Source organism: Taurulus bubalis, assembly GCF_910589615.1.
Source record: "Taurulus bubalis genome assembly, chromosome: 9".
Taxonomy (NCBI): domain Eukaryota; kingdom Metazoa; phylum Chordata; class Actinopteri; order Perciformes; family Cottidae; genus Taurulus; species Taurulus bubalis.
This window is the reverse complement of record NC_136597.1, coordinates 2018354-2031303: the sequence shown is the minus strand read 5'-3', so window position 1 is coordinate 2031303 and position 12950 is coordinate 2018354. Positions and strand designations below refer to the sequence as shown.

Below are 12950 nucleotides of genomic sequence, written 5' to 3'. Positions count from 1 at the left end.
TTATAGAGATGAACCTGAATACAGTTGATCCCGACATCACTTTGAAACCACAGTCCAGGCAGATTCACTTTTCACCGCTCGCACCGGCACACTTGTGGCTCTTAACATGCGACAGCAAACTAAAAATCCGCCTGCAAACACTGCAACTGTATGGTTTCTCTCCTGTATGAACTCTAATGTGCCTCCTCAGCGTTCCCTTCTCACCGAACCGTTTCCCACAGAAAGAGCAGCTAAACGGTTTCTCCCCTGTATGAATTCTCAAGTGTATAACTAATGTCTTCTTCTGAGTAAAGCCTAATTTATGGTTCTCCGTCACGTCGACGACGTACCTACGCTGTCGACGTGACGCCGTCGTTGAGCATTCGAAGTTCTGCGTCGAGGGACCGCGTTGCTCTGCAATTAACCGCCATGCCGCCAGGGGGGTGTGCCTGTGTAGCTGCGTGGTTTCAGGGGTTATAGCCGAATCCTTGCTTTTTCTTCCGGTCACAGTAAACAATGGCGACCAAGTTGGAGCGGCTGCATTTGGAGTTGCAGCTCATCAATATTGAAGGGAAAATGCTTATATTGCAAATGTTGAAGCGCAGGCGACAGAGAAGACTTTTGCGGAGGTGGTGTAGGAAGACAGGCCGGAAAAAGCAACTGCCGGAAATTACGTTCTGAGCGGACCAATCACAGCGCTTGTTAGGATTTTTTGGAGGTGCACGTCAGGCTACAGCGTAGGGGTATGCGTCGACTGCGTAGCTACGATGTAGATACGCAGTCGACCTGACGGAGAACCATAAATTAGGCTTAAAACTCTTGTTACACATCGAGCAGCTGAATGGTTTCTCCCCGGTGTGACTTCTCATATACAATTATATATCATATGTGCTAATGTTGGCATATATATATATATATATATATATATATATATATATATATATATATATATATATATATAGATAGATAGTAGTAGCCACACTTTCAATTTCTTGTGAAATTTTCTAGTTATTATTATTAGTTGGAATGCTTCAGCAATGAAGCATTCCAAGTATTGTTCTTCAAATCTTTATTCAACTTTTTTTTAATTCTATTTCTTCCGTACGTATTTTGCACCTCTTCTCCTTCATATATTCAGCTACAGAAACCGTTCAGCTGTTAAAATATTCAGCTACTTAAGGAAACAATGGCTATATCTTTTCATATTTTTAACTATTCAAATTGTTGAATTATTAAGCTTTTTATGAAAATTAAAATGACTGGGAGCGGATGGGGAACATCTTCAAATCCTCTTCAACTTCAAACACTTACAGGTTCTGCATGCGTTCAGCTAAAGACATCATTTCAACTTTTCAAATGTTGACAAAACCTTCAGCTATTGTTCTATTATTGATTTTTTAATATCTTTAATAGTTTTTTAACTGTCAGCGTTTTCATTTCATGCTTTTTTTTTGTCACAGCTTGAGTGGAGTGAACCTTCAGGATTTCTTGGATTTTATTTTTGCTTTTTGCCATCTCCTCCACAATACGAAGTCTTTGGGCATAATGTATACATCAAAACGTAGGAAATCTTGTCTTACTTTGTAAACTTGGGTCGATTTGAAGCCAACAGATTCAGACGTGTTTAAATCAGACGATATGTGAGAGGTGGTCCTCCTCCTGCCTCCATACTGCGCCATGTTAAATCTCCCTCAAAAATCTTTCCCCGTGACGGTCGTCCTTGATTTAGAAATTGTAACTAGAGACACATCGTGTGACATAGAGACTCACAAACAACGTCCACGCGTTCACAAGAGTCTTATCTCTCATTATTTTGGCGTCTTGCCTTTGAAGTTCTTGAGATATTAAGCTTTTTATGAAAAAAAATAATGCACTGAAGTCAATGAGCCTCATCTTAGAAGCAAAAGCCCAGTCTCACTCATGACACAGGTGTTTCACGTTAACTAATGACTGCAGCTACACACTCATTCTTGTTTTAATGACCTTGTGGGGACACACACACACACACACACACACACTCAGACAGCTGTTGGTGGAGGAAGTGAATTTGATCGCTAGCATGAAGTTAGCTTTGTTAGACTAAGCTCACTGACTGTGTGTCTATGTGCGCGTGTGTACGTGCGCGAACGGCCGCGCGCGTGCACGTGGTAATACGGTCGCGCGCACTGTCGCGTGTGTGGGCGCGAGCCTCAGTGGCGCTGTTGCTCCCACGTCTATTTAAACTCCAGAAAAATATCAAGGATATCAGTGCGATCCTCTCCTCCTCTCCTCTCTGTTGAATGTACTATAGTGGTGATTTGAGCATGTTTTTGCCTCCAAATATGGTGTTTAACAGATGGTTTTGTACACAATCTGCACACACATTGGAGTGTGTGAGATATTCATGAAGATATTCAGTCAAAGGCATTGTAAAGCCTCCTGTCTGTCTGTCTTCCCTTTCAAAATAAAAGCCCCATGAATTAACTGTATCTTAACATAAAGCTCAAATGAGGATTTTTGTATTAAATACTTAATGCACAGACTAATACTTTGACTACTGCTGCTAATATTTGGACTATTACTTTTACTGCTACTCCTGCTACTAATACAACTACTACTATAACTATTACTAATACAGCTATTAATATGACTACTATTACTGCTACTGCTATTACTATGAATACTACTACTACTTCTACTCATACTACTGTTATTTCAACTACTACTACTTCTACTCATACTACTGTTATTTCAACTACTACTTCTACTACTACTGTTACTTCAACTACTACTACTTCTACTCATACTACTGTTATTTCTACTACTACTACTATAACTACTACTACTGCGACTACTGCTACTACTTTTACTCATACCATTGTTATTTCTACTACTACTACAACTACTGCTTTCACTCATGCTACTGTTATTTCTACTACTACAACTACTACTTTTAATTTATCTCTTGGATTATTTAGATGTTGCAGTTTTGCTTCCAACTTTTCCATTTAAACATTAAGGATGTTCAGCAGTTCAGTTCAATGCTTTTGGGCTTCAACACTTTTCAGCAGGTACTTTATCTTTTCAGCTGTATTCAGCTATTTTCAGCTGTATTCAGCTATATTTTCAAATATTTAAGCTCCTTAGCTTAAATATGAGCACCTACCTATCACCTACCTATCAGCTGTGTGCTCGAGATCAGGCTGTACCCTACGTTTACTTTTCAAACAGAAAACAGATGTTTTATATTTTTAACTGGAGATGACGTATAATATCGCCAACAGCAAGGTAATTTACTTTGATAAGGCTGCGCCAGCCAGCTGCCACCTTTTTTATTGAGTTTTTTTTGTAATAAAATGAGGAGGTATCGTATATATAACTACTCTAACTAGGTTTTGTGACCACAGGCCATGAGCCATGGTTAATATGGAGCCCTGCCATGATAATCACAGTATTGGGATAAAAGCAGGAAACCAAGGACAGTATTGTTACCAAGAGAATGTTTACCGGCTTGTCTCTACTCGTGGATCCCGGTATATTCTCGACGACAGTCCAAGTGTACCGTTCTGATCTTAAATGTCTTAAACCTCCACGCAACACATTTCTGATGCTTTGTCCTTTATTTCCTCCAGTTGAGAACAAGAGCTCGGCGGCTAATTCCTCCAGCGCCCCGCGGCTCTTGTGCTGGATCATGACGGGGCCCAAGAGCTTAGAATCCCGAACTAAGCACATCAGGGAAACGTGGGCCAAGCGCTGCAACAAAGTGCCGTGCATGAGCTCGGTGGAGACGGACTTCCCCACCGTGAAGCTGAACGTGAGTGAGGGCAGGGAGAACCTGTACTGGAAGACCATCCGAGCCTTCCAGTACATCCACCAGCACCACCTGGACGAAGCGGACTGGTTCCTGAAAGCAGACGACGACACGTTTGCGGTCGTAGAGAACCTACGCTACACCTTGTGCAGATACGATCCGTTAAAGCCGCTGTACCTGGGCAGAAGGTTTACCCCCTTCATCAGCCAAGGCTACATGAGTGGAGGAGCAGGTTATGTCCTCAGTAAGGAAGCACTGAGGAGATTTGTTGAAGGGTTCGATACTGGGAAGTGTACCCACTTCTCCACCATAGAGGACATGGCTCTGGGCAAATGTATGGAGACGATGAAGGTGGAGCCAGCGGACTCCAGAGACAGTAAGAGGAGACAAACATTTCATCCTTATCCTCCAGACTACGACCTGATCAGGCAGTTCCCAAGGTCGAGGCCTTGGTATCTGATTTATGACCACTATCCTCCAGTAGAGATATGCACCACAATACATTGGGAATTGAGATTTAGACTCAAAATGCCAGTAGGACTGCCACTATTCCTGAATGGGAATTCATTCATATTGCACAATTTACATCCTGTGTGTGTGTGTGAGACACGAATGGATGTGAATGATGACATGTAGTGTTAAATAGCTGTGAGTGGTCGGAAGACTAGAAAAGAGATATACAAGACCATTTACATACACAAAGGGAAAGAGGCACCTCCTTCTCTTTACAAGCATCGGTCGCCTCTCAGCCCTCAGTCAGTAAGAGGATCAGATCTCAGTCAGATATACGGCTACTTGAAAGTTTTCTTCTTTTGTGACCATTTGAGTCGGAGTCAAACCCCATGCTGCCAATGTGTCTTTGCACACGGAGCATCCCGTTGCACGCCAAGGAGAATTAAAAGAGGAAATGTCACACGTCATATTATTCGGTTGCAACAGAGTGATGCGGATGCATCTTATAACCTGCATTCTTTCTACTGACCAGCAGGGTCGCCTTGATTTATTCCCTCAGTAAACATTGCGACGCCTGGCTCTAAAATCGGTGGCCGCCTCGCTCTCGTGAGATTATCCTTGACTACGTGTGCATGACGTCAGAGCAAGTCGAGATCAAATCTATCCGGCATGCATTGCGCGTCTTTCGCCGGTGATCGATTCTACGCAGAACTGGCTCATCTCCAACAAACCTAATGTTTGGTTGTCAGACTGGTGTTGACTGCCAGAGCTCGGTGAGGTCGGACGCCTTAAAACGAGCTTGAGGAAGTTAAAGGGTTTGAGAAATACCACGGTCCAGAAACGGAGCTTACATTTTCTGATAAAAATGATTGATTATGAGTATCTCGCTATCACCTAGATTGGTCTACTTACAACTGTTCGTCATATTTATGACGCGTGCCGGTGTCTATTCTGTTTTTTTATCATTTACTAACACTTTACGAATGATCTTATGAATCATAAGTCCTTAGTACTTCATTTACAAATGGGGAATCCATCATTTATAAAGTATGAAAACCCAAGCGTATTAATCAAGAATGAAACATTTATAACTGTGTTTATGAATTGCATACAAATGAGTTACTAATGAGTGTTCACGTTGGAATAATGCTTTATAAATTATGAATTCAGTGTTTATTCATGCCTGGCCGATGGGAATTTAAGCTGAGCGTGACGTCACGTAACACTAGGTCAGGGGTCGGCAACCTACGGCTCTTTAGCCTCTCTGTTGCGGCTCCCTGATGCTTTGACAAAAAAAAAAAGACGAAAAATTAAATAAATATCAAAAATATTATTTTTGGCACAAGGTTAACACCTCTTATCTTGGAGTTCGATCTGATTATGTGTCACTGATAATACTTTTTATTTTAAATATTTGTTTCACTAAAACATCCGGTACGTCGCTGTAAACCCCAAAGAAGAAGAAGAAGAAGAAGAAGAAGAAGAAGAAGAAGAAGAAGAAGAAGAAGAAGAAGTTGCGTCGCTGCAAACCACAAAGAAAAAGAAGAAGTTATGTCGCAGTCATGATTGGCAGAATCCCGCCCATGGCAAACTAACAGTGGCTAATTAAAAAAAAAGAAAAGTCACAGAGGAAAATAGAGAGTTCAATTCTGCGTGGAAGTATTCGTTTGCTTTCACTGCCGATGATGCTGGCTTACCTGTATGTTTGGTATGTGGCGACAAGTTAGCTAACAACAAAAACTGTAATGTTGAAAGACACTTCAAGAACAAACACTCAGTATTTGCTGAGAAGTATCCAGCTGGAGAAGAGCAGAGAGGAGCAATTTCTCAACTGCTGCAGAAAAGTGAGAAAAGAAAACATTCTTTACGAAGTGGATCAAGTCACAAGCTCTACTACTGCAGCTAGTTTAGTGGCAGCTCAGGAGATAGTGAGGCGTGGAAAGCCATTCACAGATGGAGAATATATAAAAGAATCTTTCATTAAAATATCGGAGCAACTTTTTTCGGACTTCAAAAACAAAGGGGAAATTGTTCAGAAAATCCGAGACATGCCTCTCTCTGCAAAGACCGTTCAGGACAGGGCCATTAAATTGGGGAAAAACATCATCAATCAGCAAATTGAGGACATCAATTCAGCTCCTGCTTTCTCAATCGCCTGTGATGAGTCACGAGACGTAAACGACATTGAGCAGACAGCACTGTTATGCAGATACATGAACTCAGATGGGCCACACAAAGAATTCATTGAATTAATACCGCTAAAAGGGCAAACACGGGGGCAGGACATTTGTGAGGTTGTGGTGAATTGTTGAAAAGTAAAAGAAATAAACACGACCCGCATGGTGTCAGTGGCTACTGACGAGGCACCAAGTATGAGAGGAGCACAGAAGGGATTTGTGAATCTACTTCAGAAGTCACTGGATCGAAAGTTGCTGTCCTTTCATTGCATATTACAACTTTGTCATTCAGATAGTGACCACAATAATGGCAAAAGGGTTAAACCACCGACAGTTCTGTTCGTTGCTGGAGGAAGTGGACAGTGCGTATTCAGATCTCCTGCTGCATAATAAAGTCCGGTGGCTGTCCAGGGGAGAGGTGCTGAAACGGTTTGCTGCTTGTCTGGAGCATGTGAAAACCTTCATGGAACGCAAAGCCCTTATCTATCCTGAGCTGGGAGATCCAGATTGGCTGGAGAAGTTGCACTTCATGGTAGACATGACGAGTCACTTAAACATGCTTAACAAAAGTCTCCAGGCAAAGGGAGGCATGGCTCTGCAGATGCTGGAAGATGTTTTGTTTGAGCGCAAGATGACGGTGTTTGCCAAAGATATACAGAGAGGCACGCTCTCTCACTTCCCCTCCCTGAAAGAGTTCAGAGAGAAAAAAAATCCCATACATTCTGAGTATTACACAAACACAAACTTCGATATGAACGCAAGAGCCGCATGAAACCAGGCAAAGAGCCGCATGAAACCAGGCAAAGAGCCGCATGAAACCAGGCAAAGAGCCGCATGCGGCTCGGGAGCCGCGGGTTGGCCAGGCCTGCTCCAGAGGGATGTTCTGTTTCTGCCTAGCAGAGGCGCTCAAGACAACAACCATAGAGGCTTCAAGACAACAACCATAGAGGCTTCAAGACAACAACCATAGAGGCTTCAAGACAACAACCATAGAGGCTTCAAGACAACAACCATAGAGGCTTCAAGACAACAACCATTGAGGCTTCAAGACAACAACTATAGAGGCTTCAAGACAACAACCATAGAGGCTTCAAAACAACAACCATAGAGGCTTCAAGACAACAACCATAGAGGCTTCAAGACAACAACCATAGAGGCTTCAAGACAACAACCATAGAGGCTTCAAGACAACAACCATAGAGGCTTCAAGACAACAACCATAGAGGCTTCAAGACAACAACCATAGAGGCTTCAAGACAACAACCATAGAGGCTTCAAGACAACAACCATAGAGGCTTCAAGACAACAACCATAGAGGCTAAGTGCACTTACTCTGAGTTGTCTTCTGTAAATAGCTCCAACATTAGTCTCTGGTTTTTATCTTTATTTTGCGCTCAACAATGAAAAATGTCTTCCTCAGTCAAGTTTTAAACAAAGAAGCTGGATGTCGATCTCAATGGTGTTTTAGAGGCGTCACAGAGTATCTCTGAATAGTTATAAAGTAAAGATAATAAATGCTTTCACAACATGCCACAGGTGACCTTTGACCTACCAAGGTGTGAACAATTGGTGCTTCTCCAACCAACTCTAGCATCCCTGTCTGTCCTTCCAGAACTGTGCTGCAAGTACTTTCTGGCGTACTTGTGTACTTGAGTATTTCCTTTTCATGGTGCATTTATACTTCTGCTCCACTCCATCTCAGAGGGACATGTTGCACGTGTTTACTCCACTACCGTTGTGTGACAGCTTTAGTTACTGTTCAGGTGCTGCTCACACATTGATGCATATTAACAACTGATTATTCACTTTTGATTCTGAGAACGGAGTGTTTTTACATCGTTTTATCAAATTAAAATGAGCAATTATTAATTCATAAGCATAATGATTAAATACTTAGAAAAAGTGAATACTCATATGATAATCTCAGTGAAGGAGCGAGAACAAAGGATGAGTGTTGAATCAAATGAACTTCCATAACCTTTAATAAAGTGCTTGATCAACAATAAGTGCTGAGCGGCGAAACAGAGTCTCAACTCCAAAGGAAAAGCAGCATCAGGTGTTCAAACATCAACAGAGGTGTTACATTTCTCTCCTCCAGCAGTTTCCAGCGTCGGACACAGATCACCTCATGCCAGAATCAGAATCAGAAACCGTTTATTTACCAGGAATGTTTACACAAACGAGGATTTTTTCTAGGCGGAAGGTGCATACATTAGACATGAAACATTAGACGAGACAAATAACAACCAACAATCAACGACAACAACAGTGCAATGGGTATTACATTAAGTATAAGATAAAGTGCTCAGACAAACAGATAAAGTTAATGTAAGTGTATGTTAAAGTGACATGTGTGTTTAAATATGAAGTGTGAAGGGGAGTGATCGATAAGAAATAGTCCAGGGGCTGACAGAGTCAGTCAGTGGGGGATCCGGCTCTGTTGATGAGCCCGACTGCCAACGGGAAGAAGCTGTTGGTGTGGCGTGAGGTCTTAGTCCTGATGGACCTCAACCTCCTGTCAGAGGGGAGGGACTCAAACAGACTGTGTCCAGGGTGAGAGGGGTCAGCTGCGATCTTCCTAACCCGCTTCAGAGTCCTGGAAGCGAACAAGTCCTGGAGGGACGGCAAATTGCAGCCAATCACCTCTCAGCAGAGCGGATGATGCGCTGCAGCCTGGCCTTGTCCTTGGCAGTGGCTGCAGCGTACCAGATGGTGATGGAGGAGCGGAGGATGGACTCAACGATGGCAGTGTAGAATTGCACCATCATTTTCTTTGGCAGGTTGAATTTCTTCAGCTGCCTCAGGAAGAACATCCTCTGCTGGGCCTTCTTTGTGATGGAGCTGATGTTCCCACAGGAAGCGAAAGGACTCCACAGCGTCGACGGGGGAGTCACACAGGATGAGAGGGGCGGGTGGGGCTGCGTTCTTTCTGTAATACACAACCATCTCCACTGTCTTCAGGGCGTTGAGCTCCAGGTTGTTCTGGCTGCACCAAGTCTCCAGGTGGTCAGTCTCCCACCTGTAGGCGGACTCGTCCCCACCAGAGATGAGTCCAATGAGGGTGGTGTCATCCGCGAACTTCAGGAGCTTGACGGACTGGTGACTGGAGGTGCAGCTGTTGGTGTACAGGGAGAAGAGCAGAGGGGAAAGAACGCAGCCTTGGGGGGAACCGGTGCTGATGGTCCGAGAGCCTGAGACGTGTTTCCCCAGCTTCACGTGCTGCTTCCTGTCAGTCAGGAAGTCTGTGATCCACCTGCAGGTGGAGTCAGGCACGTGCAGCTGGGAGAGCTTGTCCTGCAGCAGAGACGGGATGATGGTGTTGAAGGCAGAGCTGAAGTCCACAAACAGGATCCTGGCGTAGGTTCCTGGGGAGTCCAGATGCTGGAGGATGTGGTGGAGGGCCATGTTGACAGCATCGTCTACAGACCTGTTGGCCCTGTCGGCGAACTGCAGAGGGTCCAGGAGTGGGTCAGTCAGGGTTTTGAGGTGGGACAAAGAGATCAGGGCCATACTTTAACTTTCGTTCACAACCTGTGTGGGTCACTTCTACCTAGTTTTACGTGACGTCACGCTCAGCTTAAATCCCCATTGGCGCAGATGGAGGTTGAAGGCAGCTCCTCCTCCTCTGTCCCTCAGTGAGTGACCCTTTGATCCTGTGTAGTGTCTCACCAGCGGGAGCTTCTTCTGCTGCTCTCGGCTGTTTAGTTCCTGGACTTCCTCGTGACGATGTGAAAAGTTATAAAGAGTCACAAAAGCTGTTCTAAGCCACGCGAGTAAATCCCGACGTGTTGGTGTTTCCTCGACGGAGTGAAGAAGGACACAAGTGCGTTGTTTCTCTCCCTCGGCGGCCTCTTTGATGTGGGCCTCTACGTCATCACACCAGGAGCATAATACAGTAATAAAGTAGATGAGCTTCACACAGTACTCAGAGTTATCTCTGTTCTTTATCACGTCAGTGTGCACTTCCACCAGGAATATGAAGTGTAAATAATGTCATGACTGAAGAGCAACCAGAGGAGCCTCATATTCCAGTGGTGGCCGTCAGGGCCTGCTAAGCCTTCACTGCTGGCCTAAACAGAATGACAAAGTTATATCTATTTTATAATTTAATTGTTTTTCACAAATACACTACATGTATTATAATTATTTTTCCCTATAAGCTTATTTTCTCATTGCACAGCTCCTGTCTTTCTCTGTTGCTCTGCAGCAGTGTGCTTCCATTGCAGCTGGTTTTAAGGCGAAGCTTTCATCCAATCAGATGTGTTCTCTCCTGTGTCTCTAGGCCAGCAGAGCAGTTTAAGCCTTTGCAGATTAAAGTACACTGAGAGTGGACGTTGAGGTTGATTGATCTTTAACAAATCAGATCTTTAGTTTGACAAGCTGGGCGGATTATTTGACGTGCAGGGCCTGCGAAATGGCGTGGATGTATATGATTGGTCAGTGGCCCAGCTTGACCATTAACATGCGCTGTGATTGGTTAGTGGGGCACAAAGCTACTAGAAACTTCTAGCTGGTACCTAGAACCAAGAAACTACCTTGCTGGTGTATTTACTGATGACTTGTTGGTGGATTTGACTTAATGATGCTTTTCGCACAGAGGATTACAGGCATGTGGTGAATTAAATGGCGGCTGTGTTACTTTTTTTTTACATCTGCAGTTGTATTTAATCATACACAAGCCACAGCGCTGTTGCTGCTCTTGTCGAGCCGGTGTTACCGATTAACTGGTTTTTGAATTAACCAGTTTATGTTCGCGTGCGTGAGGAAGATGTGTCGTAGAAGTGGCCTCTCAGGACCCGTGCTGACTAACTAGGAAATACACATTTCGACTGCATAGCCTCTCTGTCACATTCTTCTCAGTGTATCTTTTTAAAGAATATAAATGGAACAGTTTACTGTAAAATGCCCTCCCTGTCCGTGAGGCTGTGCGCAGACAAGAGTGAACGAAAAAGTAGGTGACTCCGTTGATGCCTGTTCAACATGCTACTAACGTCAATCAAAACTAGATAAAACGCTCTTGTTGTCCGTCTGATATGTAAGTCATGCATCGTTATTGATTTGAGACCAGTGTAGTCTTCATACAGTGTGTAAGTGAAACGTGCAGACGTGTTTCCACCCAGATCTATGGCTATTATCAGTTTTTTTTGCACGGATATAACTTTATATAACTGGATATAACTGTCATTTTTCTAACACAGTGATAGCGCTTCTTTTTTCTTTTGTCTGATGGAGCGATCTGATTTACTTGAAAGGGATTGCAATTTGTCTTTATTCTATTATTTATAAAAGCACAGATGGAGTCACTAGTAGTCCTGTGAGGTGCCACTATGTAGTATGTCCGTCTGTCCGCCCCCTAAAGCTTTAAACCTAGGGGAAACACTGTGTGTGTGTGTGTGTGTGTGTGTGTGTGTGTGTGTGTGTGTGTGTGTGTGTGTGTGTGTGTATATATATATATATATATATATATATATATATATATATAGGTAAATATACATATTAGCTGATGAGTAACGAGACATAAAGTGAAGAAATGTCAAACTAAGTTGCAGCTCGTTCATAAACATCTTCATGCTCAGTTTGTCCTCCAGAGAGCAGCAGTTCACTTTGAAGCATAGCTTCTATCTTCGTCACATAAAACAACAACTAATTAATCTGTATCAATGTTTATGTCATGTGTTCATATCAGAAACATATCAGCTGATGCATTTCATATTTCATCTGTATTGATGTCAGTATCGGCCTCAGAAGGCAGGACTGTTGAAGTGTTTGATGTTTTAACAGGAAGTAGATTTATTACCAGAAAGATTTGCAAAAGAGTTTTGTGAGCAGTGCAGAATTATTGAAGTCATGAATATGACGAACATGCATTCAGACGCAGAGGACGAGTATTTGATGGACTAAAGTCCCAGACTCCTGCAGAGCGTTTACTCTGCTGAGACTTTCACATGTTTTATTCTTCTTGGATTCTCTTCATCCAACTGATATTAAGGAAACTATAATAAATATGAGTAGGAGACGTTGCTTCCACATGAAGCCGTGTCCATCGGGACTTTTCTCTGAGGTCGTCATGAAGCTCAGCTGTAGTTTGACACCAAGAGATTTGGAGTTCAACTTAAACACAGAAGAACACGAGGAGCTTTATGTCAGGAAGTAGAACATTAATCTGCTGCATATATGAAATATCATATAAATCACAGGCAGCCTTTGTTTTGCTTTAAAGATTTGTGATTTCAGACTTCAAACTAATCTGATGATGACGAGTGTAAACTGCTGATGAAGCATCCTGAAGAAGACGAGACAAAACAGGATGAAAAACATCTTTTTATCGATTTAACGATATAAATATGTGACTCGTTTGATATTTTCATTTCAGAATAGAATGTTTTGAAGTCATCAGAGGTATGGAAGTATTCATTTATTTCTGCACAGCAGATGATGTTTGGATGTCTTGAATGTGTTGCAGTTCTTCTTGATTCTGTGGTCAGGAAAACAACTTTCAGAGATTTATTAAAGTGTGATATGAAAAGTGAAAATGATGACATTGACTTTCT

At 42.8% G+C, this 12950-nt stretch overlaps 1 protein-coding gene across 1 annotated transcript; it reads left to right on the top strand.

Moving 5' to 3' along the window:
- Window positions 1-3649: 3649 nt before the first annotated feature.
- LOC306741737 (glycoprotein-N-acetylgalactosamine 3-beta-galactosyltransferase 1-like) lies at window positions 3650-5025 on the top strand (the record flags this gene model as incomplete). Its single annotated transcript, XM_079224053.1, has 2 exons — window positions 3650-4249; window positions 4972-5025. 2 exons carry the CDS (start codon window positions 3650-3652, stop codon window positions 5023-5025), a joined length of 654 nt encoding a protein of 217 aa, XP_079080179.1.
- Between the last annotated feature and the right edge of the window lie 7925 nt (window positions 5026-12950).